The 27,039-nt window shown below is 40.7% G+C and overlaps 3 protein-coding genes across 3 annotated transcripts; all 3 read right to left on the bottom strand.

The window, feature by feature from the left end:
- Nucleotides 1–19,892: 19,892 nt before the first annotated feature.
- On the bottom strand, nucleotides 19,893–20,951 carry LOC117759993 (integumentary mucin C.1-like; the record flags this gene model as incomplete). Its single annotated transcript, XM_034582608.1, has 1 exon — nucleotides 19,893–20,951. A coding segment is annotated over one exon (669 nt), but the record flags the coding sequence as incomplete, so codon positions are not given.
- A 234-nt stretch (nucleotides 20,952–21,185) lies between these two features.
- On the bottom strand, nucleotides 21,186–22,965 carry LOC117760567 (leucine-rich repeat-containing protein 15-like; the record flags this gene model as incomplete). The annotated part of the gene is made up of 1 exon (XM_034583689.1): nucleotides 21,186–22,965. A coding segment is annotated over exon 1 (1,680 nt), but the record flags the coding sequence as incomplete, so codon positions are not given.
- Nucleotides 22,966–24,140: 1,175 nt separating this feature from the next.
- LOC117759992 (leucine-rich repeat-containing protein 15-like) lies at nucleotides 24,141–26,518 on the bottom strand. Its single transcript, XM_034582606.1, has 3 exons — nucleotides 26,379–26,518; nucleotides 24,818–26,272; nucleotides 24,141–24,769 (listed from the first exon to the last, which is right to left on the bottom strand). Exons 2-3 carry the CDS (start codon nucleotides 26,261–26,263, stop codon nucleotides 24,722–24,724), a joined length of 1,494 nt encoding a protein of 497 aa, XP_034438497.1. The 5' UTR covers nucleotides 26,264–26,272; nucleotides 26,379–26,518; the 3' UTR covers nucleotides 24,141–24,721.
- Nucleotides 26,519–27,039: the final 521 nt, after the last annotated feature.

Genomic DNA, 27,039 nt, shown 5'->3' with positions numbered 1-27,039 from the left:
GTCTGTGACGTTCTCTCTGAGCCCTGTCGTGTCAACACTGTGACAGGTGAGCACGAGGAAAAGCAGAGAGTAAACAGGTATAGATGTATTGTTGCTTTTAGGAAACATGTGAGACGACGGTCTTTGTCGTCATGTTTACTTCACCTTCTCTACTTTTCTTTAAAGACTCAAACACTTGTCTCACACACTTTCCTTCAGTGATTTATTCACATGTATGACTTAAAATAAACAACTTATTAGCTCATTCAACTCAAAGTCTAAACATGATGGACTTACTCTTAATTTAATGCATGCGATGCTGAAATTGCAGTGAGCTGTTTCTTTGGGGAAATTTCCAATGTCTATATATAGCGTGTCAGTATTTAAATGAGTCTGAGTCATCGTACATTCGTTACCTGGTCACTCAGCGGTGCAGGTGCTTATTTACATGCCACCAAAGTCGTGAACAACATGTTATTCAGCTATTTCACAGTCAGAAAATGTGATTGCTTCAACGGGCAAAGACACACAGATTCCATGCTGATCAGCCGCCTCCCTGCCCGTCTGAAAACACCTAATTCATCAGTGACCAATTACTGGTGACCTTTAGTGACCTCTAATCTTGACATCAGAGGGATCGGTGGTAGACAGAGATGCCCTTTTGCCCTTTGCCTCGTGCGATGAAGTGAGGCTTTAGGAGATTGAATGGAGGTCTCAAATTTAAATTGCTCAATCTTCTATGCTGAGGCAGCTCCAGTGAGTAGAATGACTCATTACAAATGAAAATCTGCTTCTTTTTTTTGTTGTTTTTAAATTACATTCACCGAACCAACGGCTCTGTTTAATAGCTCAACAGTGATTGTGTTGAGTCAGTGTGGGGAATGAAATGTGTGAAGAATGAGGCTGTTCGTCTCTATATCCGTCTTCTGCTTTTAAAAGGTAAAATCTGTCAGGAACTTGTTTTGCAGTGTGACAAACAAAACTGCTGCAAAAAGCAATAAGACAAGAAAACCGTACAGTACATGTTCTATGCCTGAGGGTTTTCATTCGGTTAATTAAGTGTTGCAGAGTCTTGCACCGGGTCGGGTAACCTGCAAACAAGTTGTGTAATGGGTAAAAAGTATAATAATAATAATGGATGGGCAGTAGGTCAGAACTCCAGTATGTTCATCTTTTTCTGGAGAAATCAGAACTTGAATGATTGAATGGTGATTTGTTTTATTGTGAAAACATACGACATCACCTTTGACCGCTCCACTTCCACTCATTTAACTGACATCGATTAGCCAGCACATCAAAATGCATCACACACAAACATAACCAGTGGTGAATATGATCTCAGTGGCTTTGTTGCTTGTAAAAGGTGCCAAAAAAGTATTTGCCCTTTATAGCTACAAGGAGATGTTGTATTAGAAGGTAAATGATGAATAGCTTTAAAATAATCGTACCATTTACAGAAGTGTATATAAAAAGTAGCCCATAACTAACCAGAATTATGTCTCAGCAAATATCTGCTGCAGGCGGTCACAGGGTGAGCACCAACGATACTGGTTTTGAAAGAGCAGGACACACTGAGACAAGCAGAACTTCTTGTTTTCAGCCCCACTGCCAAGTCGAGTCAAGTTCAAAATGTTTTATTATGCAGGTCATGAGCCAACACTGAGTTCAAACCTGAAAACACAGGACATCTAAGTATGGATGGGAATCGCTTAGAGGAGAAAACAGAAGTAACCACACATCTCAAGGTTGGGCAGCTGCTGAATACACACCGTTTGTCACCTTGTAAAAAACAATTTCAGGGGTTCCTTCAAATGAAAATCACATCTTTAGTAATATCTTGACTAAATACACAATTTATTTTGGCAGAAACAACTTGACCTTGTTTAAGTTTTCTACCCAGTAAACTGAACAGATAATATCTGCTCTATTTTCAACAGTGTGTGAAACAGACTATGCACAAGTTCAGCAGTGGGGATTTGTCAGCATTAAACTGTGTCTGTTTTCATGTTTCATAGAAATAACTATTAGAGCGTGAATACATTTATGATTATGAGCAGCCTGGAGGTTAGTATATAAGATTAAAGATAATTCGAGGCATTGAGATGAGCAGTTTTAAATTGAAAAGAGTCCGTTAGTTTTGTACATGAATCCTGAAGCGAAAGTAAACTAGTGTCTGCACATGCATATTAGGTCATATAGCCAACAGGAGCAATGTTCAATCTAATGCTGGAAAACACCAAAATTAAAAGAGTACAGGCAGGTTCAAGCATATGGGAAAAATTAACCCCCAACACATAATTTTCAATATTTAAATAATATTTCATCTGAGGCTGAATTTCTAAGACATTTCATCCCTTTTTATTTTTTTTATTTTTTTATAAACTTGTGTATTTAGGGATTATATACATCACTTTCACTCACAGTGGGAGGGTCTAAGCCTCTTTTAGATTAAAAAAAAAAAAAAGATTAAAAGCAAATGTTTCTCTTTCTAGAAGAACTGAGAAGAATGTGTGATAAATTCGGTCCATTCGTTCCATTGTCTTATTCAAATATGAGCCAAACTCCTGACATTTCAGCGTGTAATAAATCCAATCTTTAAAAAAAAGAAAGACGTGAGCCAGGAGTTGAGAGAAGCACAGCGATGCCAGTGTCTTTAAAATCAGCACACACTGCCTTTACGTAACATTGGTAAGTCCACAATATTGCCTCCAAGGGAGTTCACAGTTCTTCTCTCTTCATTTTGAACAAGTCTCCTGCGTGTGAGCAACAACAAACAGCCACAAATACACATCTGCAGCAATTCTGTGCAGATAAAATGGTTTATATGAGCACAGTCACATCAACTCACTGTCACTGGATTCATAGGCACCACCAAGCAGGCTGTAGATGGAGGACACGTAGCCAGCATCAGCCCAGATGTTAGCCTACAGATGTTTAATAGGAGGACAGCTACAGAAGAAAAACAAGGAAGTGTGTGTCTTTGTGGTCGCTGGTACAGTATCATCAGGCAGTACCACGGCACACGTAACCACTGAGAAAACGCATGACCTCATCAGTTTCATGCTCACTTCATGGAAATTCAAGTAGGCCACTTCCCACCAGTAGCTGTGACCTTGCAGCTTCTTGTCTGATGCTGCTGCATTTCATTTGCATTTTTCTTGCTTTTCGCTGCAAACATGAAAACACATGAAGCAGCTGGTTGAAGTTGTCATTCAAAATATCAGAAACTCTGAGAACACGTTTAGGATATTTTGAAGCAGCTGGTTGAAGTTGTCATTCAAAATATCAGAAACTCTGAGAACACGTTTAGGATATAAAAATGAAAAAAATAATTATTCATTTGAAGGGCTACATAGTTATGCAGTGGATTTGGCTGTCAACCTGGTCTGTGGAGTTTGCATGTTCTCCCCGTGCCTGCATGGGTTCCCTCCCACAGTCCAAAGACCACTGGCGACTCTTAATTGCCCGTGTGTGGGAATATGAGTGGTTGTTTGTTTCTAAATGTCAACCCTGTGATAGCCTGGTGACCTGTACAGGGTCTACCCCGCCTCTCGCTCAATGTCCGCTGGGATTGCCTCCTGCCCCCTGCGACCTTCTGTGGATAAGCAGTATAGCGGCTACACGGATGGATGAATTTGAACATATTCTAATTTGTCCTGCCACAGTAATGAACCGACAAAACGTGACACTTCTTTTAAAAACAGCGTGGGAAACACTGCACAGTGTTTGAGCTGCAGGGTGAGCATCAACTTATGTGCCAAAGTCTGTGCAACTCCTCCGTCAGTGAATTGAAAGCAAACAGTTTTTTTACTTATCATCTTGGGTAATTAGTTTCACTGGGAAAGTACGAACGAAATGAGTGAGTTTTACTTCTCTTGTTGTCCGAATCATGAATGATTCTTTTTGACCCGTATAATGTAAAATAGCATAAAAGGAAATCAAATCCGGAGAGGCTCATGAGTAAATTCTGAAGTACAATTCTTCAAAGATGCTTACTTTTACTTTTAAATTTCCTGTTTTTGGTCTTGTATGAGTCTCCTGAATATACCTGAATATGTAGCAGGTGCTTCAGAGAAGACAACACCTCTTGCTTACTGCTGGTACATTTATTGACTTGTGCATCAGGAGGTCAAGCATCAAACAGGAAGTTTTTGTCATTTTCTTTTTGGTCACCAGACACATATTTTGTCTACACCTCTGGGGAGAAGTCACACAGACTCACTGTCGGACCGCTTCCAGACGTTTTATGTTGGCTTGACGGTTGCACGGGATGAATAGTGAGATAAAAGACATGGGCCAGGTGGAGAGGTTTACTCCAAGTTGTACATTTGTTTTTACAAGCTTTTATGTCCCATCCATCTCTACTTTGGTAACGGAATCATTGGTTGTGCTTTTGTTTATCTCAGTCTATCAGCGCTTTTACTTTATTTATTTGAATCTTTTTTTCTCTTTTGCTTTGTTCCCATGTGTCACTGTGATGAACGATTTGCATAATTCTCCCAGTGGCATTTGCATGATTCCCTTTGTCGAGCTGCAACCATTCATTGAAACTATGTATTGTTCAAAGTACTGTCTTGAAAAACACTGGTCTCGTTTTTCTGACTGAGGAGGAGGAGGAGGTACATGACCCCCGTTTGATAAACAAACATCAAATGAAATGTGGCAGGTCCTTGAGAGCCGAGATGTGAGATTGTCATGTGACGTTTTAGAAAACAGGCTGTTCCCCTCTAACCTGCCCATCCCAGTCCCAGTGGCTGACCAGTGGATCATGCTCCCTGTCGACACAAACAGCAGAGCATCCATCCATCCATCCATCCATCCATCCATCCATCCATTTCCTGCACCTGCAACCCGTTGGCACCTGCTGATCCTGTGCAGGGTCACGGAGGCCTGAAGAAGCATATTCCCAGCTGACACCTGGGGAGAGGCAACATTCAACCATGACACACTCACGTCTGCTGGGTGTTTTAGAGTCGCTCATTATCATAAATCACATCATCAGATGTTTTATTCCTGTGCAGTTTATTGATGCGGATGAATGCATGTGTTCTGTATCGACAAGCTGTCAAGCAGGATGGCCCTGACAGCGCACATCTGAATAAAAGTACAGGGTTATCTTTTGCTGTCATCATCATTGCTGTCAGATTTATGATGATGTTTTCCTGTGGTTGGCAGCATTTTTTATTAGCCATCTTGACTGTCTCATCATAAGTCAGTGCACATCGTTAACACAATCTGATTTATCCTGTGTGTGTCATTAAAGACTTGATGAACAACACAGTCAATAAATGATGCATTACAAAATATAAATAGATCAAACACGTGGAAATACACTATCCTGGAGTGACTCCAGTATAAGAAAGCCTCTTATACACCAAAACGAGCCTGTATATGCAGAATTTAAATGCGGGTTAACTCGCAAAAAAAGGCAATTGACTCCTTTCCTATTAACTGTAGAGGGCTCAGCCTTTGTGTTTTGTGGGTATCTCATTTCCATCAGTGCCGATCAGAGCTGGAGCAAATCAAAAAATCCGTGTTTGCCTCATGTGACCCAGGAGAGAATGCAGATTTGATCCATTCCCAATGCAGACAAAAGCCAGATGTTGGTGAAATTTGGAAAAAAGAAGCAATGTAAATATAAAGACACTAACAACAAGTTGATCATGTTAACACCTTGGTTGTTATATGCTTAGTTATCCACATTACATGGTATCGGTATCCAATTTCTAGCAGGCTTAATATCTACAGCCAATCAGAGAGCAGGACGGGTGAAGGTGGTGAAGGTTCACGTGGTGGTGAGGTGCCCCCTGACTTTTGCATGTTTATAATTTAGTTTGAGTATGAGCCACACAAAGTAAAAAACACTACAGAACACGCCTCGTGGTTGCTGTCTGGAAGTCGCTGAGGCAGATATAAAACCACAGATTCTGTGTAAACTTGAATTATGGAAGCCCCAGTGGCATCTAAAGAGATCAAGACAACAATTCATGCAGCTTCCATCCTCTCACCCATTCATGGTGTCTTTAATGTGGTGAATGAAATGCTCAAAGCTTCCTGGATAGGTTCTCTGCAAGGTCTCTCACTACGTCATTTCTGTGTGAGTGTGATTCCTGACTGAGGGGACCTCCTTCACATTGTAAGACCTCCCCAGACGAGCTGCATTTGTCTCACGATATGAATTAACAAGTGATAATAAATACTGATGTCTTCAATCAAAATGTCCCTCTCTTCAATAGGCAGGGTATTTCAAGTGTTTGAGAATTAATGTTGTGGTAAGACTATTGAATGGTCTCCTGTTGTCGACCATTTAGCTGCTCTCCCAATAAATGATTATTTCCCTGGCCGTCGGAAAAAACTCATTTTGCAGTTCCACAAGCAGCACATTGAACAAACGTTTATTGACATTGTGCCGGGGGAAAGCAAACAATTATATACAACCATGTGCCTACTAAAAAAAAAATTCTGAATGATTTAGCAGTATTCTCAGGGAGAAAATATCAATCAGCACAGTGTAAAAGAATAGAGCATTTTAACAACACACACATAAATCACAAAATAACTGCGCACAATTCACCTAAGAGGCATCGACAATTGAGTGTTACGTAACAAGCGAGTAATCCAGACTGTCATTTCCGTGGCGTCTTCATCATTTCTGCTTTTTTTCCAGAAACATATATTGTTTCCTTGCATTCCATCTTCTCTACATCGGACGGCCTAATTTCCATTTATATTGCCACTTAATGTTCACAGTGGGCCACGGTGAGGTTAACTCAGGATGCACCCTGACACAGCAGACAGGCCCCGTGCTGGGCCCACACTGCTGACACGTACTGAGACGACTCCTCACAGGTCAACTGAATGTCAGGATGACGTAGGGGTCGACACTCCGGCAGAAAAGCTGCTGATCTTTAATTTTGATGTAGTCTTCGTTCCTGTGAGACCAAAAGTGAACTTGTGAAATCAAAACAATCCATCAAGGCTGAAACATATCAACAGACTGAGGGCACCTGAAAGTCTGAACCATCCAAACTAAGGTTCATTGTTCATTTTGGTTTCACATTGCAATTTAGAGAGGGAACTAAATACTGTAGAATGACGTGTGTTCACTCCGTCATCATCACCTTTGTGGTCTGTCTGTACTCTACATAGATTGGTTTGTAGATGTCCTGACATTGATGTGTTGCCAATTCAGTGGTTAATCAGTTTTCCATCTGAATGGAGAAAATTAATGAACCAGTTCATTTCATTAATTTTCTATGCAGCTGTAATTACTACCAGCATCACCAGGCACAGTACTCATCATGTAAACATAATGTCGTTGATGGCGTCGTCGGACGTGAAGGATGCAGACAATCCTGCAAGCCTGGGCAGGCTTCCACTTCTTTTTCTTCTTCTATTGTTTAATGCCATCTCAACTTCCCACAATTTGTCCAAGAGTCTAAACTATCCAAACAGGTGTTTAGAAACTGAAAGAACCGAAATGTTTGTTCGAGACCACCTCTTTTGGGGGGGACACAATTTTGGTCTGTTTGTCCGGACCACCTGTTAAATTGGTTTGGACTAAACTGAAAAGCTTGAAGGTCCAGACCAAACCACGATGGTAGAATGGTTCATACTCCTGCAGCGCTGCATAAACATGTTTTATATGATAACAGGTAGTAATGACTGATCGCAATTCAATATGAGGGTTATTCCTGATAAAACTGCTGTTCAAAATATTAAAGCTTTTTAATGGAAAGGAAATTGAGTATCATATTTATTTGGTAAAACATGGCAAAGTCTTTATTTTTAGTAGTTTTGCTTCTTGTATGTATTTTTTCAACTACATACAAATCTGCTGAAAAATACTCACATTACATTGAAACCACAGTTGAATCTGCTACTGGCTGTTGCGTTCATCGAGTTGACTTGATATTTGGGTGATCTTCTAAATCTGACTTTCTGAAATGTCTGATCTGAAACCAAACCTATTTTTTTTCTAAACCTCACAGTCAATTTGCTGGGAGCTCGAGGGGGAATTTTGTGTGCAGAGACAAATCATGTGCTCGCCGTTACTGTCCGAAGTGTAAACCTGTCTGATGACGGCTGCACGCTGGGCCTCAAATCACCTGCTGCGACGTCCTCCCCGACAGTATCACTGCACAGTAGCTCAGAGACTCTGAGCTTCACCACACAAAACACATGTCTGTGTGTGTTCGAGAGGGATCCTTTATATTACTTTATATTCTGTGACCTATATCTACATGAGGTGGAATTCACCCATCATGTGATCATTATGTAGTAGCACCTAGCTGCAGCCTGCCATCACCTCCAGATGCAGCAGGGGGTTTCTGATGTGTCACGTATCATCCTCGGTGCTGCACAGTGAGTGAGTGGGACGACTGAGTGGAGGAACCACCAGGTCCTGGGAGAGGAGAGAGGAGAGAGGAGAGAGGAGAAAGGAGAAAGGAGAGAGGAGAGAGGAGAGAGGAGAGAGGAGAGAGGCTGCAATTAGGTTGTGGCTGAGGTGACACTTCACAGGTGCATTTACAGAGAGAGTGTTGAGGCTGCTGCATCATTAAGGATCTATTGTACAACCTTTAAGGCACTGGCTCTGCTTACCTTACACCAGGTGGATGATTGATTTAACTAGAAATATGTATGTGTGTGTGTGTGTGTGTGTGTGTGTGTGTGTGTGTGTGTGTGTGTGTGTGTGTGTGTGTGTGTGTGTGTGTGTGTAAATAAAAAGAGACAGACAAAAAAGATATTTGCATTTGTGGTCTTCCCTTACAAGTTCTCTTCAATTTTGATAATATCATTTTTGACTTATGGTTACATTTTATTGAACAAATTATTGATTGAGAAAATCTGATTAATTGATAAAACAGGTTTTGGGGGTTGCAACTCGAGTGTCTGAACCTTTTGTAAAAGACACATTTCAGTCCCACTCCTTCTGTCTCTTTTCTGTAACCACACAGCGCCTGAAGTTTAATATTTATTAATGTGGTTTGATTAAAAATTTAGTATGAGATCCAGGCTACTGAGAAATCTGGTTTGTGAGGTTGCACCAGGCCATTGAAAAAAACAATTTAATACATTCACATTTACTCTACATGTTTAGTTAATGACATTGTTGCTGCAAACGAGCTCTGCGCAGATAATTGTTTCTGAAGAAATCACATCAGCTTTAAACCTGATTGATGATTGAAGTCGAGTGACTTTTTCTTTTAGCCTCAGAGAAATGGCTTTTCTATTTTCAGCCAGCGGAAAGTTCAATCATAATCTCAGCTACGCCAGGTACAGGTACTCTGCTGAGCAGGCTGAACGCAAACATACAGTGTTCAGAACATTCGATGTGAGGAGTGGGGAGCTCTCAGTCTTTCAGCTGTGAGGTGTTAGTGTGGAGGCTGATTCATGCTGGGGTTTAGAGTTAAGTTTATTCTGCTGCCGTCATTGATTATAGCAGCGTTTATCTAGTGCCTACAAGCAGGTGAGAATCAATGCTTTCTTTGCTGTTCTAAAAACATGATTTGAAATCTTCTATTAAAGTAGTAAAGGAGTATTATTCCTGCAAACTGAAATGGAATAAAGCAACTCTCCAGCAATAGTCAGTTGAAACATTATCCTGCAGTAAACCCTTCGGTGAGTTTGACGCTGCTACACACGATCTGAGGTTGTGACCACAGCGATGTGTGTGTTATCAGTGTTGTGTGATGTGCTCAGCTGCATTGACTCTCCTTGGTTCAGCTGATGAGACTTTGTTTTAGCCGTGTGTTGTGAGGAAGATTTCACCGGCTGTCTCGTAATGTTTGATTCTAATTTGACAGAATGGTGATACTCTTATCTAAAAATACCCAACTTTCCGTTTGAACATGAAACCGTACAAACACAGAGTGCGTGCAAATCAAATTAAAGCCTCCTGGCAAGTTTTATTCTCTTATTTTGTGTCAGAGTACAATAAATACCCATTGTGTGTGTGTCCTGCTGGATAACAAGGTAGAATTATTCAAACGTGTGTAAGTGTAATGTCATATGTGGCGTATGTTTGCAGATGTCCAGTTGTGTGTATGTTTTTATATGTGTGGTGTGATTGTTGTGTAAGTCTCTGGTTTGCTCTTCACTGACCTTTGTGAGAAATGTGTGTTTTAAGCTTCGAAACGTTGGACTTTATTCGCCTGTGAAGTTGTTAAGTTTGTCTTCTTTCTGTTTGGAGTTTATCAGGTAGCTCGTGAGCTCGTTGGAGCTGGTTTTCTTTGCCTCTAGGAGTTGATGAGAGCAGCTCTAATTCAACCAAATAACAAATAGTCAGGGTACAGTCCTACAGAAGCACTTACTGTATCTACATGACAGGATATGATGAGCTTAATGCTGACATATTCAGTTCCATAGCTGAAAAGAGGAGCTACAGCAATGGACAGAATTAGGAAAGTGATGTGTTTTCTACATATTGGAGCATGTAAACATTTTTTAAGTAATAACCCAAATTTAATTATGAACCTGAATATATAGCCTACATTATATGTCCCCTTTAATTTACCTTAACCATAACCTGACCAGCTTGTTCCCAACTGCGGACACTGGTTTTGTTATTTTTGCTCTTGCACAAGACCTCCCTAATTAACTGGACTATGGGAGCCTATAAAGAATTGTGAAGTGTGAAGATACCACCCAGAAAAAACCCAAAATATAATGAAAAACATACAAAACTGCAACACATTGAAAAGTATAACATTTTCATTTGTAAGGCAGCAGCCACTCTTCTCGGTCCCTACCTCTGTTGTCCCCCACTTCACGGTTTCCTGTTCCATGGGTGTACAGTACAATTTGGGGACTTTGACGGCACAGTACGTGCGGCACAATAGAGAGTGAAGCTGTCAGTCAGTCTTAGCACAGTGTCGTATAGAATTGCTGGTTGGCTGCACATCTATAGGTCATGTTGAAAACTGCTATATACTCAGTTTTCCTCTAATTAAAACCTAAACCTTTATTCGGTTTTTGACCCGATCCACAGCAGTCCTGTGGGGGAGGAGAACAGAGGAGAAAGAATCTCTTAATTGCAAATGGCCAATTAAGAGCCAAAAGCTTTGCCCATGAACGTGGAAGCTGAATGGCAAAGTGTTCTCCTGTGTCCTGTCCTCTGAGCGAATGCCTCACCATCTACTGGGGGTATAGCAAAGGTGAAACATCTCATTAAGTCAATGACACCATTATTTCTGCTGTGTTTTACTCTGATATCCTCGTCCAAGCTATCCCCAAAACATCTAAAACTTCCCTCTAATCCACAGACTTAGATTGACCTCGAAATGAACCAGATGATGTGACTTTGAGCTTGAAGAACTATATGTGTTTTTTTGTGAGGGTATCCAGGTGTTCAGATGTTGATAAAAGACGTTTTTTGACATTTTTGCTGTAACACACTTGTGCAGAAGGATGAGCCCTCCGCCCTGACACCCTGCAAGAGTGATTCTTACCTATAATTAGACAAAGGAGAAGAGGACAGGGTAAAAATAGGCACATCTCTCTTTTTTTTAAAAAGCTATTTCTGCCTCATTTCCTCATACAAGTCCTGACAAGTCATTATTTGAAGCCATTATTTCTTCATGTTGTGGCAGCTGGGTCATTGGCGTCGTTCTTCAAAGTTTCATCCAAGACTCATCTTCTAATCAGCTCAGGCACTTTCTAACATTTTTCACTTCCTTTTTTCTCTGTTGCTATAGTTACTAACGCTGACACCACTTTGGTTGAAGGTTGAAATTATGTGGCCACACATGAGACAATAGCTGTTTTGATAACTTAATCAGTTAGCTTTTGTCAAGACGCTTATATTATCTGCGTATTTGCAACTGTTTGGATTTCAGAAGCGCTCTGGGGGCCATATTTTTCTTTCACTTCATTGAGTGGCTCACCAATCTAGTCAAATAAATGATAAATGTGTAATTACTGATCCCCATCACTCTCTGTTGTGTTTTTAACCTTCCTCAGGTAATAAAAAAAAAGGTTTATCGAGCAGAAATGAAGACAAAATATCCTGGTTACGAACGATCGGTGGATGGAGCAGTGACGTCCCACCAACACACATGGTCGACCAATCATGAGTGAGTCTCACCTGTCAATAATGAAGTTTCGCAACAAGCATGTCTTCATCTTAAAATATTTGAAAATAGCTGAACATGTGTTTCTTTTTAAGCTAAGTTGAGCTTCTCAGTGTGGATCTTGATGAAATGTTGCACAACTGCACCGTAGACAGAAATGTTAAGGTTTTACATGGTTTATTTGCAGTTGTCACAGTTTTAGTTTTTGTGCATGTGTCTTCTCTTTAAACTTTTCTGTAGGTATAATCTTTTTACAAGAAACGAATGCATGCATGATGTGTCCTGTGAAAACCTTGTGTTCATGTCTGTAGATGTAAAAGCTTTCATGCACTTATTATTAAGAAAGGTCACTGCCCCTTTAGCTACATCTGTGGAGGCAATTTAACAATCAATTAATTTCGTGTGGAATCGTGACATTTGCAGAAATTGTCTTCATCAAAATATTTCAGATAACAATCAGATCGTTTTCTCTGGGCCTACTGTGGCACCATGCAGCAGGACATGTTTCGGCACCTGACAGATTCCATTTTTAGCAGCGAGTGAGAAGGTGTCATGGTGACCTCGGCTCCATGTCGCCGCGGCCTGCCTCGGGGGGTGCAGCTGGCAGGCTGAGATTGGATTCAGCTGGCACTGCTGGAGACTCCTCGGGTGGGAGGCTGGCTGGGGTGGGTGAGGGTCACATGTGTGAGAGACCAGAGCCAAGGTGGCTTTCCGCCGCCAGAGGCCAGGGCTGCCCCTCAGCAATGTGAGGTCTGCCTGCATGAGACTGCTTGTGCATATGTGCTGATGCTTCTGTAAATGACAACCATTGCCTCCGAGGTAATGATGGAAACAATGTGCTGTTCCTCACTGATTTTAATGGCAGATTCTGTGCTAAAATTTGTATGAAATACAGGATTAGGATTCGATTTTGGAGAAACCAACAGTGAACATGTGGGTTGAAGTTTGGGTAGTAACAAAATACAGTGTAAATACAGTGTGTTGTGTAAAATATGGACCTTGTATCCACACTTTATTATTTGTTTTGCATGGGATGAAAATGGAAAGAATATCTTGGTTTTTGCACTAATCAATATAAATAAGATAGTTTTTGTTTTTGCTGTGCCTCTGTAAAACAAAACTTAAAACATTCTGATGATTCATAGTTAGTTAGTTATTTATGGAGGAGACGTGTTTTTATGCAAATGTTAGTCGTGCAAGATAAATGTTAATGCTACCATCTCCTGAGTCCAATATAAGGAAGGTAGTAATCTAAAATATCTGATGGCGCTCACGACTGGACAGTTTGTTCCAGGCTCTGTTTGTTCCCACTGTGCTCAGCAACACAACACATCCCAGGGGGCTTGTACCTGATGGTTAAGTGAGATGTTTAGAGGACATTTATAATTTGTGGCTCAAATATTTCTCCTGAACTCCAACTGTATATTTTCTTCTCAATCTATATCATTAATAGAGCAGATTAATCTGAGGACAACAAAATAAACATAATAGATTGTTTTTCCGGACATGGTGACATTTGTATGTGTTCAAAACAGCAGGTGGCAGATGCCCCATAAGCAGGTTTGAGGAGGCTGGAGGGCAGCTGCAGGACCGAGTCCACCGAGCCAAGAGGAGACGGCTGCACCGACCGTCTGTCAGTCTGTGCCAGACATGAAGGAGCAACAGTCATTGGAGGCCTGAGGCACAAGTTTATTAGCATAATGCAACTGAAAAACATGAAGAAACTGACTAGAAAACAAATCAAGCACATGGCTGCAGATTATAACAAAAGAAGCCTGTAATGTTTTGTATTATTTCTGAATTTTTGATTTAAGAACAAACTGACGACCAGACGATTGAAGGACGGAACGCACATCGTCAACAGTCACGTGCGATTTCTATAAGACTCCATAAAACAACCTGACTCTCCCCTCAGAGCTTTCTCTCAACTTTTATTCTAAATTCATGAAGCCAGAACTTAGTGTAAATAATGGCCGTTAGGGTGCCTAAAAATCTTTCATCCACATCTATGTCATATGTTCCACATATTCTTTATAATAGGCCTCCCCTGGTCATTAACCCCAGGTAATCAGCGTCACTATCCCAGCTGAAGAGCTGTCTGCTATAATGCAAACTATTTTCCAGCTGAAAAGTCTTAGTTTGGCTATAATGGGCTCCTCCTCATTTTATGGCCTCTTACCTTCTTCAGCACATTGCCCTTTTCACACGCAATTACCTCCTCAGATCCATTTCAGGCTCATTAGCGAGACTTTCGGGCTCATCCTCCCCCTCATAGCAGGGGAATCAGGCCTCCTCCTGTTAGACCTGTGTGGAAATGGAAAGGATCACTGAGGAAAGATAAGTTTGAAGTTCAACTTACCATCAGTTCGTCTATTTTAACGATCTGTGTTTTAGATTCTTCCAGATTTATCTTGAATCATCTGGATGTAGGAGACTCCCGCACGAAACATGCAACCTCTCAAGGTGTTTATGAGCAGCTATCTGATCTGCAGTCGTCCACCACGTTGAATACATCTGCAGATAAGAGGGTCAGCTGTTTATTGTCAAATGAACACTAGTTCGAAGAGGCTCAATCACTTTACATTTAAACTCAGATAACCATCAGAACAGGGCGTGAAGCTCTGTAGCCAGCTAACAGCTCCAGCCAGTCATTACATTCACATTGCCACATAGCAACGTCACCAGCTACCTTGTTAGATGCAACTAACCTTTCGGTGTCAGCACCTGTTTTGGCCTCTGGGTCTCAGGATCTCAACTCAGCAAAATGAGGTGTGAGGAAAGAAATGCAATAATAATGAACACTTAAGTTTAAACTTATATTTTGAACATTTCATTACATTAGTCGTCAAACACAACATGAAATTAACTTTCTTTAAAGAGGCAACAGAGGAGCTTTGTGCCCCTAGTGGTTCCAGGTGTTCCTATTGTTTGGTCACTAACAGAAAGACGCTGCGATAACAAGACACCGTCTCCTGAGGAAGTTGTCAACACCACTTTGGAGATAACGGAGAAGAGGAGAAAGAGGCATGTACGCTGAAGAGGTACGTTGAAGTTTTCACTGTTATACTCAAAGTGTGAATCAGCAAAAGCTATTCATATGATGCAACTGTGCATTGCATAGTAATAACATACTTTGGGTTATGCATTGGCTTTGCACAATCAGGTAAAAACAGCAGGGGATATGGTATATGATGGGGGGGGGGGTAACTTTAGAATGAAGCATCAGGAGAAAAAGTGTGAGTCAGCTTCTGTCCAAAGTAGAGAACAACGTGAAAATCCCAATTTGAGCCAATAACCCAAAGTTAAACATGCAGTAGTATTAATAAGTAGGCTGGTTGTGTTACTTACTGATCTCGTAGAAATAAGGCAAACTGGATGTTCTTTTTGAAGCCTCTCAAGTCCCGGCGCTCGCTCCACAGGGTGCCTGTCCCAGGTTCACTCTTGTTTTATCTCTTTTTCTCTTGCGAGGTTGAGTTGTTTTTGTAAATTTGGCTGTTCCACCATCTTTCATTTCCACCACTGAGGATAGATGTTGGGGGAGCGCTATCCCCTCCATACCCTGTTTTGGTGAAGCAATAGGTGAAGGAGTTCCAGTAAATCGAGTTGTCATTTTTCTGCGGCAAAGAGAAAAAACGGTTAAAAGCAAGGCTTATTGGGGACCAATATAAGCACCTATGATGCCAGACGTTGTCTATTTACGCTTTTAAAAAACCTTTTCAAAATCGAAGGCTATGAGGCAGTTCACTTTTAAAGATGTTGCTTCGGGACATGAATGGATGTTTTTAAAGTTGCTGGAAGTAAAGTTGGACATTTCTGTGGATGCAATGGAAAGTCAGAGAGTCAATCCACTTAAGCCACTTCAACAAGGAGAGATACGAGAGATTAATCGTAAGTGTATAGCTATATTTACTGGGATTAACAACAGAGCAAGACTTTAGCGATTAGACTCTATCATTGCTGAATATTTCACTTAGCATGGGGCCATATGAAGGTATCTGGTGTCTGGAGTCGAGACACTTGTGGTTGGGATGTGATGTTAGATGGTTGATGGAAACTCTGGAGGTCATGGTGGTGATTAATAGGTGGTGGGTTACACAAAAGTAGGTCTAAAAGAACGAAGTTGTAGAATTTTTTTTTAAAGAACATCATCCAGGGACTGATTGGCTCTAGAAAGGCAATCAGGATGTTCAGATTTGGTGACATCAGAAACGTTAATGTTTTATCGGGAGTTTGACAAGGTGGCAAAGTAAAAGTGACTGATTAGAACGAGTGGAAATAGCAGAAATTCACCTGAAGAGGACGCAGGAGAGAAAATGTTTGTTGAACTTTTGCCAAATCTTCATGAGGGTGTGAGGGTCCTTACACGCTGCCATGACTCACTTAAACTTCTGAAGACTTATTCCAGATATCCCATGGCAAGATTCTTTACAGCGGCAGATTGCAAATCATTTGGATTGTGATCCTGTAAAATGGAGAAATATCTGCTCAACTAAGGTTTTATTGGACATGAGTGAGCATAGAGTTGGTTTCCTCCTTAGATGATTTTATTTTGGGACCCAAAGAGATGAAAATATCCAGGAATACAAAAAATGTAGTATAAAGAGAGAGTAGGGAGAGAAAAACATAATAATAATGTATATATTGCACAAATACCTGACTTTCTCATTTACTGCATAATCATCTTCTGACCACCTACAAATATATATTTGGAACACATGGTGCTTCTAACTCCTACACTAGTTGGGAAAGTAGTGCTTTGCAGTCCCTTACTTTCTTTCAAGGTAACACTTTAATATGCAGTAAGGAGCAATGAGCAGTTTAATGCACATCTGGCCATGATAGTGATAAAATAAAATATAGCTCTTCTTAAATTAACAACATGGCCAAATGGATTGTGCTGAGAACTGAATCTCAAAATATCTTCTGAGCCTGACACATTAGAGACATGAGACTAAAACCAAAGCAACATATCATGTCTGTGTGTATATTTTTGACCGAATATAAATTATTTCTCCAAAGCTACATTAAACATCCCATTTGAATATGTTGCTCTCCACATTAAAAGGCCTTAGCTTTCATTTAAGACGCTGAGATCACTCTGAGATTCTTTTTTCATCGTGAATTTTGGAGTTTCAGAAGCCTGCACTAAAAGTCACATGGTAGATATGATATATATGATATATTCCTAGTAGTGTTGTAGAGGAGATGATGATTTGACTGTTTCCCCTTCAGAAGTATCACAAAGTTCTAAGAAAGTGTCTGTAATCACGGAAACGCAGGGAAGCAAGTATAGCGTGGACTAAAATAGTCCAGTCACTCAAACGTGGATGAATAATAAAGACATCTGACTTCTTACTCCATGTAGAGACGAGAATAGCTTTGTGATGCTGCATCATAGGAGAGGACTTGACAAAAGTAACTGTGCATTACACTTAGCTGCAATTCAGAGAGGAATTAAATATTTAGCAACACAACTCTTAGGGCTTCTCATCGTCTTGCAGTCGAGTTGTGTGTGTTGGTCTTCAGCTGCAGACGTCAGATGTTTGGTTGTGTGTTTGATTTTGTACTGAAGAAACTGACGGATGCATTTTTAATTTTGGTTTAGCCCCTCACTTGTCATTTCCCTTTTACAGCATCACAGCACCAGCTACTGATGTAACTTAGTCAGCTCTCTCTCTCTCTCTCTCTCTCTCTCTCTCTCTCTCTCTCTCTCTCTCTCTATGTCTCTCTCTGCATGCTTATGTGTGTATTTCACCATACAGCCCCTGAGCTAAATCGGATAGAGCAAAGTTATGTTACCCTCGTTCAGTGTCTTCATTCACTATTCTCACTGTCTGGCAAAACTTCTTAACTTTTTTCCCTTACAGAAGAGTCATCCTTCAGGCGTTATGTAAGTTGCCATGTCTGGAGTAATCTCAGTTTGGATCCTATCTGCTTAACTTTTACATTTTATTTTACTGGAAACTATTCTCTCATTAGTGTCACTTGATGTTACTGGGGAACCTCATCTGTAATTCAACACAACAGTTTTGCTGAAGGGGAGAAGCACCTCAGGGAACAATTTAGGGAGCACAAGAATTAAATACATCTTTTTTTCCCCCCTGTAGTCTTTGTGTTTGCTGTTATGTCCGATACAGAAGTGCCCTCTGGTGGAAGATATTCATATCTTTGCTACATCACAGCAAGAGATAAAAAGTTGCTTCACAATGAAGAGATAAATTAGCAAAAGGCAGCGAGGAAACAGAAGTATGACAGTTTATTAATGGCTCAGTAGCATTGTAGTGTCTTGATATTTGTCTGAATTAGCTTTAAACGGCCAGCTTTGAGTGATGAAACATGTCATTTCAAAACTGTGTCATTGTATATTATAGTAAGTATGGTTGTCTGTTAATTATTAATATAAAAGCAGGTTCAAATATAAGTATCATATAAGTTATTTTGAGGCGGTTGTGTATGTATACATAGTTTGGATGCTGTTGAGTAACTCTGAGGTCTGTTGAGGGCTTGGATGTTGTAGGGTTCCAAAGCCCCTGTTGCCTTTAGGGCATATGGTATATTTGTTGTATATATAAACACCCTCAAATTACAGTCAGCACAAAACCTCACAATTTCTTATAGTCTAATGTCATATTCATCATTCTGTTATACTATCAGAAAAAAACACAACTCAATTTCTCAGACTCTAAGAAGATACAGGTTCCATCTCTCTCTCTCTCTCTCTCTCTCTCTCTCTCTCTCTCTCTCTCTCTCTCTCTCTCTCTCTCTCTCTCTTTGTCTCATCTCTCTCTCACTCGGTCTCTCACTCTCTCACTCTCTCACTCTCACACACACACTCTCGCACACACATGTGTATATACAAACTCCCACACATGTGCCCTGGGTTAATGAATCCAGGCACCCGCTCTGTTCCTGTGTTATTATCTTGTAAAAGGCCTAATTAATGTATTTAACCTTTAGCTATCAGACAGACAGACGTGCCAAACACCAGACTCCTGCTCAATGTTTTTCACTCTGCAACTTCTTCAGTTAATTGAACTGGTATATAACTTGTGTTGATGAAACATGCCAGGATTTTTATTCAGACTTCTACAACATCCTCCTGGTTGCACACCCATTTCACTGTGTGTTTAATAAACCTACTGAGTGGACTTGTTTTCTATGAATGAGACAGAATAAGAAGTGTTGCAGAAACTGTGGCTCCCCCTGGTGTACAAGTGAGACTGAATTTTGAACTGACAAACAGATCCCAGCTAGAAGCTTGGTAATTGTCAAAGGTTTAAATCATTATGTTGATGTTATTATACTTTCAAAAGGTTTTACAGCAAAAAAAAGTCTCTGCACCGTGATTGGTAATGTCTTTTTTATTAGGAATGTGTATCGTACATTTTCTAAACATTTAATCAACTTTTACATAACATTACATTTCATTTAGCTGATGCTTTTGTCCAAAGCGATTTACAATAAGTATATTCAACCATGAGGGTACAAACGCAGAACAACAAGAATCAAGAAAGTACAATTTTCTTCAAGAAAGCCAAACTCCAAAGTGATATATGTAAGTGCCATCTAAGTGTTACTAAAGCGCTACTTGTTTTTATTTTTTATTCTAGGTATAGTCGGAAGAGATGTGTTTTTAGTTTGCGTTGAAAGGGGTAGATGGTACCAATCGATCGGGCGTGTCCGCATTAGTGGGGGTAGAGCCTACTCCCAAGTCTCTACGAAGTCTAACCCCTAACCCTAACCCTAACCCCAACCCAACCCCTTAGCTGTCCCTCGCAGTGAGGGAGCAACAAGCCGATTGGCAGATGCAGAGCGGAGTGGACGGGCTGGGCTTCAAGGTTTGACCATGTCCTGGATGTAGACTGGACCCGATCCGTTCGCAGCAAGGTACGCAAGTACTAGTGTTTTGAAACAGATGCGGGCAACTTATTATTTAAAGCTGCCCTAGGCCATTGTCATATTGACAATGGACCACAGGACTAATTATGTGTGAAAGTTATGACTCATATTGACAAAGCCAGGAGAATTATCCCCCATCTCTGCAGTTGCCCTCCCGCTCTATAGACGTTTTAGCAGCTCACAGCATATTGCAGATATTCCACCTTTTGAAGGTGACCACCAAAAAAATCTATAATTGCAGGTTTAAAAGTTCTTTTGCAGGTGTTTTGACTGCTCGCCATTTACCATCTTAGTAACTAGAGCACTGAACTCTCTGTTAAGTATTGTTGTTGTTTAAAGTCCTCGAGTCTCTGCCTCTCGTAGAGGCCTCAGGATGACCTCTTTCCTGTAGGAGAAGCGTGTGAGTTTGACCCTGTGATGCATCTTCTCTCTGAATTGCAGCAGGCAGTAAAGAGACAGGGTGAACTTAGCCAGCACCAGTGTGCAGGTGATCTCCACCACCAGCAGTGCGGTGTAGATCATCAGCTGGGACTTGCACTGCTGAGCTTTGCTTCTGTGCTGATATGAGATTAAAGAGACCGGAGACAAAGGTTCCACTGGATGTGTGAAGATCAATGGACTGGTTGGTGGAGGAGGCATTGTTGTTGTTAGGGTGGTCGTTGGTTGGGTAGTCTGGAGGATGGTAGTTGTGGGGATAGCTGTGGTACTTGTGGTAATGGTGGTGGGTGCAGTTGTTGTGGTTGAAGATGTAGTGGTTGTTGGTGTGGTAGTTGTGGTGGTTGTAGTAGGTGTGGTTGTTGTAGTGGCTGTGGTTGTAGGAGTGGTTGTGATTGTGGTTGTGGTTGTAGGAGTGGTTGTTGTTGTAGGTGTGGTTGTTCTAGTGGTTGTGGTTGTTGGAGTTGTGGTTGTTGTAGTGGTTGTGGGTTTGGTCGTTGTAGTTGTGGTTGCTGTAGTGGTTGTGGTTGTAGGAGTGGTTGTGGTTGTGGTTGTAGGTGTGGTTGTTGTAGTTGCTGTGGTTGTTGGAGTTGTGGTTGTTGTAGTGGTTGTGGGTTTGGTCGTTGTAGTTGTGGTTGTTGGAGTTGTAGTTGTTGTAGTGGTTGTGGGTTTGGTTGTTGTAAGTGTGGTTGTAGGTGTGGTTGATGTAGTTGCTGTGGTTGTAGGTGTGGTTGTTGTAGTGGTTATAGGAGTGGTTGTGGTTGTGGTTGTTGGAGTTGTGGTTGTTGGAGTTGTGGTTGTGGTAGTGGTTGTGGGTTTGGTCGTTGTAGGTGTGGCTGTTGGAGTTGTAGTTGTTGTAGTGGTTGTGGGTTTGGTTGTTGTAAGTGTGGTTGTAGGTGTGGTTGATGGAGTAGTGGTTGTGGTTGTTGTAGTGGTTGTTGTTGTGGGTGTGGTTGTTGAAGTAGTTGTGGGTGTGGTTGTTGTTGTAGTAGTCGTAGGTGTGGCTGTTGTTGTGGTTAAGGTGGTTGTAGCTAAAGTTGTGGTTGGTATTATTGTTGTTGCTTCTGTGGTCGGAGGTGTAGTTGGTGGTGTTGTGGTTGTGGGAGTTGTTGTCGTGGTGGTGGTGGGGCGGGTAGTTGTGGGGGGAAGGGTGGGGCAAATTAATTGATCTTCTGTCAAGGATTGGATTTCCTGCCCCTTTAAATGTTCTGGATACTCACAGACAACAGGCTGCACAAGCTTGTCAGAGTTTGCTTTTATCCAGAGGTGAAAAGAAATCAGATTACAGTCACATTGCCAAGGGTTTTCACTGAGGTAAAGCTTCTTTAGCTTTATTAACGGCTCAAAAATATCCTCAGGGAGCGTCTGCAGGTCGTTATGATCGAGCTTTAGTGTGACCAGTGACTGAAGCTTTTCAAACACATCTGCATCCAGCGAATTTATCTTGTTATTCTGTAGGTTCAGCTCTATGAGGTTCTCTGGGCCTTCAAAGTACTCGGGAGACAAGGAGACAAAATGATTATTAGACAAGTCGAGCTTCTTGACTTTGTTCAGGGGGCTAAATATTCCTGGAGGAAGGGTGCTGAGATCATTGTGACTGAGGCTTAGATCAGTCAGTTTAGGCATTTTTCCAAAAAGAACTGGTGGGAGACTTGTCAGTTTATTCTTCCGCAGGGTCAGAGTTTTAAGCTGAGGGAAGCCAACAAAATATTCTTCAGGTAAACTGGTGAGGAGGTTATTCTCCAAAGTGATCTTCTTTAGTTTGTCTTTATGTGGAAACAGATTTGGTGATAATTCTGCTATTTTGTTGCCCTGCAAGGCGATTTCCGTCAAGTTTGGTAAACTCAGAAAAATGTCCTCAGGAATGGTGGTTAGCTGATTCTCATAAAGACGTAGTACCTGCAGTTTGTTAAGGTGTGAGAACAAACTGGTAGATACAGTGGAAATGTTGTTTTTAGCTAAATGGAGAGACACAAGGTTCTCAAGACCTTCAAACGTCCCATCTTCAATTGATTCGATCTCGTTCCCATGTACCTCGATCTGCCTTACTTTTTCAAGGCCTTCAAACAAGCCTCTCTCCAAACGATGTAGCCTGTTAAACTTCAGTATGATCATCTCCAGGTTGCTGAGGTCTTTGAAGACTCCCAGTGGGATTAACATTAATGGAGTGCTGGAGATCTCAAGGTGCTTGAGGGACCCCAAACCTTCAAAAGCTCCTGGCTCAATAGTTGATGTTGGAGTGTTGAGGAACTCCAACCTTTCAAGATGCAGGTTTTTTGCAAAGGCTGCTTTAGGTATTGTTTTCACCTGGCTATCCACAAAAAAAAACTTTGTCACATCTGCTCTCAGCATTTGAGGAATTTCTGTTGTAGATGAACTGAAGACTTCCTGGTTGTGGCAGTCCATCGGATTGTCGCATTGATGCAACGACATCTCAAACAGTACAGACAGAAAAAGCCCGACGATTTCTCCTCTTGACATTGTTATTCACTATCAAAAGAAAAAAGATGTGATCATATATAACTTACAAAATTCAACAGATAAGATGTTGATCCATGTTCTGTTACAGTCAAATATTAAAGGAACATTCACGTACCAGATTATTTGCAGTCCCAGGATGAAGTAGAAGGTAGTTACATTAGAGATGAGACACAAACAAACACTGTCTTATCAGTTATCTTTCTGAAAGGGTGCATCCCACATGAGGCGTGGTGTAAGACACGTCTGCAGCTTGAGATAAGAGCGGAGACTGGAGACGTTTTTTAATGTTGGAGGCATTAACTTCATGGCTCAGCAGCATGGCTCTAACATTACAAAATATGACAGTAATTTGTTCTTATTCACTAACATTCAGTATCTATAAACTCAATTACTAAATAAGATTTCAAAACAATGTATTCCACCAGTGATTTGGATGTTAATTTTTTATTTAATTATACTTTAGAGTCTGACTCTATAGATAAGTTTGCAGCTCTTACAACCTTATGTGTGATGTATGTTAGGTTATTCACCTGGAGCAGTTGTGTAAATTCATCTTTATTTTCAAAGGTTGAATATTCATCATTCTCTTTAAATTCCCACACACTGTGGAATGTAAACACTTTCATGCAGCTGTTTCCACATTGGTGAAAGCAGAAAGAAAGTAAAACTTTACAAGTCAACAACCCTCCTGTTCAGATCAACTTATCTTCATGCCATCATCTTCATGGGATTCATGCCAAAATAGTTTCAAACATTATTGGGACTTCCGTCCAGTAGATGGCAGTCTTTTATATTGAATGGATATAATCGAGAGGACAGCAGACAAAAGTCTGATGAGTGGTGGAAGTTACTACCATTGGTAAATGTGCACAATTACTACATCACTCTGTTTATGACAATCAACATCGTTTTCTGAATGATTATTTTGAATGCAAACTTCTGGTACAGTATCATGCTGTACCCTTTTCAATTCATTGTGACTACTTTAAAATCCACTCAGTCTGGACAGGAGATTTCCTGTGAAGTCGTTTCAAGAAGATCAGCAACGCAATATGTAATATATGATTCAGTATGTAAGTGCAATGCTGCTGACCTTCATAACTTAACCTTTACTTTGTGGGTAAACTACTTTTCACAGGGATTTCAGTCGTGTTTTGTCTATCACCATGTCCTGGAATGAGGTATTCTGTCATATTCTTTGAGAGAAAGTGTGTGAGTTGTCATGTTATACCATGAATAGCTTACTTCAGTAAATGATCACTTCAAAGTGAGACTGATTCCTCTAAAAGCAGTGCATTTATTCATTGTAAAGTAACATGTTGCTTTGAATTGTCTTACAATGGATTAACAATTACATCTTTGATTTAGCATGGATAGTCATTCAACGATTACATCTGTTGCTGAAATGTATTGTTAGCACAAAAATTCAAACTGCAATAATTAATGGAATAATGAAAGACCATTGAACAGAGTACTCAGTTCAGTCTCAATTTTTTTTAAAGAAGTACACTGTTTCAGTGCATTTCAGTTTACATTCACAAAACGTTCACACTTTCCCATAAAAATAGTTTTTAAAGATAGTGTGTAAAATGACAGATCACTTCTTAGAGCACACAGTACTGGTACAAAGCGGTATGCTAACTAATTCAAAAGAAAATCCATTTCCTTGTTTGTTCTAGCTGAAGAAGAAGGAGCTGTTGTGGTTCTTTCTATGACTTGGAGGCTCTAAAATCAACGCTATGCTCCAGATTTTGTCGGCAGACCTCAGTAATCAGAGAGCAGTTTCCCTTGGCTTTAAAAGTTCTTGTGTTATTGATGCTGGGTGGTCTACAGCACAGAGTTCTTACTTCTGCGGCCTATATTTCCTCTGCCTCTCTTGTTCTTCCTCCAGCACACGCAGCTGATGATCACAGTGCTGATGATGACCGTGGACACTACTGCGATGATGATAAGGGTGTGGTTGGTATTATTGTTGTTGCTTCTGTGGTCGGAGGTGTAGCTGGTGGTGTTGTGGTTGTGGGAGTTGTTGTCGTGGTGGTGGTGGGGCGGGTAGTTGTGGGGGGAAGGGTGGGGCAAATGAATTGATCTTCTGTCAAGGATTGGATTTCCTGCCCCTTTAAATGTTCTGGATACTCACAGACAACAGGCGGCACAAGCTTGTCAGAGTTTGCTTTTATCCAGAGGTGAAAAGAAATCAGATTACAGTCACATTGCCAAGGGTTTTCACTGAGGTAAAGCTTCTTTAGCTTTATTAACGGCTCAAAAATATCCTCAGGGAGCGTCTGCAGGTCGTTATGATCGAGCTTTAGTGTGACCAGTGACTGAAGCTTTTCAAACACATCTGCATCCAGCGAATTTATCTTGTTATTCTGTAGGTTCAGCTCTATGAGGTTCTCTGGGCCTTCAAAGTACTCGGGAGACAAGGAGACAAAATGATTATTAGACAAGTCAAGCTTCTTGACTTTGTTCAGGGGGCTAAATATTCCTGGAGGAAGGGTGCTGAGATCATTGTGACTGAGGCTTAGATCAGTCAGTTTAGGCATTTTTCCAAAAAGAACTGGTGGGAGACTTGTCAGTTTATTCTTCCGCAGGGTCAGAGTTTTAAGCTGAGGGAAGCCAACAAAATATTCTTCAGGTAAACTGGTGAGGAGGTTATTCTCCAAAGTGATCTTCTTTAGTTTGTCTTTATGTGGAAACAGATTTGGTGATAATTCTGCTATTTTGTTGCCCTGCAAGGCGATTTCCGTCAAGTTTGGTAAACTCAGAAAAATGTCCTCAGGAATGGTGGTTAGCTGATTCTCATAAAGACGTAGTACCTGCAGTTTGTTAAGGTGTGAGAACAAACTGGTAGATACAGTGGAAATGTTGTTTTTAGCTAAATGGAGAAACACAAGGTTCTCAAGACCTTCAAACGTCCCATCTTCAATCGATTCGATCTCGTTCCCATGTACCTCGATCTGCCTTACTTTTTCAAGGCCTTCAAACAAGCCTCTCTCCAAACGATGTAGCCTGTTAAACTTCAGTATGATCATCTCCAGGTTGCTGAGGTCTTTGAAGACTCCCAGTGGGATTAACATTAATGGAGTGCTGGAGATCTCAAGGTGCTTGAGGGACCCCAAACCTTCAAAAGCTCCTGGCTCAATAGCTGATGTTGGAGTGTTGAGGAACTCCACCTTTTCAAGCTGCGGGTTTTTAGCAAAGGCTGCTTTAGGTATTGTTTCCACCTGGCTAGCCACAAAAAAAACCTCTCTCACACCTGCTCTCAGCATTTGAGGAATTTCTGTTGTAGATGAACTGAAGACTTCCTGGTTGTGGCAGTCCATCGGATTGTCGCATTGATGCAACGACGTCTCAAACAGTACAGACAGAAAAAGAACGACGATTTCTCCTCTTGACATTGTTATTCACTATCAAAAGAAAAAAGATGTGATCATATATAACTTACAAAATTCAACAGATAAGATGTTGATCCATGTTCTGTTACAGTCAAATATTAAAGGAACATTCACGTACCAGATTATTTGCAGTCCCAGGATGAAGCAGAAGGTAGTTACATTAGAGATGAGACACAAACAAACACAGTCTTATCAGTTATCTTTCTGAAAGGGTGCATCCCACATGAGGCGTGGTGTAAGACACGTCTGCAGCTTGAGATAAGAGCGGAGACTGGAGACGTTTTTTAATGTTGGAGGCATTAACTTCATGGCTCAGCAGCATGGCTCTAAGATTACAAAATATGACAGTAATTTGTTCTTATTCACTAACATTCAGTATCTATAAACTCAATTACTAAATAAGATTTCAAAACAATGTATTCCACCAGTGATTTGGATGTTAATTTTTTATTTAATTATACTTTAGAGTCTGACTCTATAGATAAGTTTGCAGCTCTTACAACCTTATGTGTGATGTATGTTAGGTTATTCACCTGGAGCAGTTGTGTAAATTCATCTTTATTTTCAAAGGTTGAATATTCATCATTCTCTTTAAATTCCCACACACTGTGGAATGTAAACACTTTCATGCAGCTGTTTCCACATTGGTGAAAGCAGAAAGAAAGTAAAACTTTACAAGTCAACAACCCTCCTGTTCAGATCAACTTATCTTAAGTTTGTTGATGTAGTTTTGTTTTAACTTCCCTTCCAGAACATTGTTATTGTCAGTTAATAATTAG

This window comes from Hippoglossus hippoglossus, chromosome 4, assembly GCF_009819705.1.
Source record: "Hippoglossus hippoglossus isolate fHipHip1 chromosome 4, fHipHip1.pri, whole genome shotgun sequence".
Taxonomy (NCBI): Eukaryota; Metazoa; Chordata; class Actinopteri; order Pleuronectiformes; family Pleuronectidae; genus Hippoglossus; species Hippoglossus hippoglossus.
This window is presented reverse-complemented; position numbering and strand designations above follow the sequence as displayed.

What these genes read in the sequence shown, in the direction of transcription:
- LOC117759992 (XM_034582606.1), bottom strand. Translation starts at nt 26,263, where the DNA reads ATGTCAAGAGGAGAAATCGTCGTTCTTTTTCTGTCTGTACTGTTTGAG. An exon ending in CAATAATACCAACCACACCC is followed by an intron (nt 24,770 to 24,817) that starts TTATCATCATCG and finishes GCACTGTGATCA; the next exon opens with TCAGCTGCGTGTGCTGGAGG.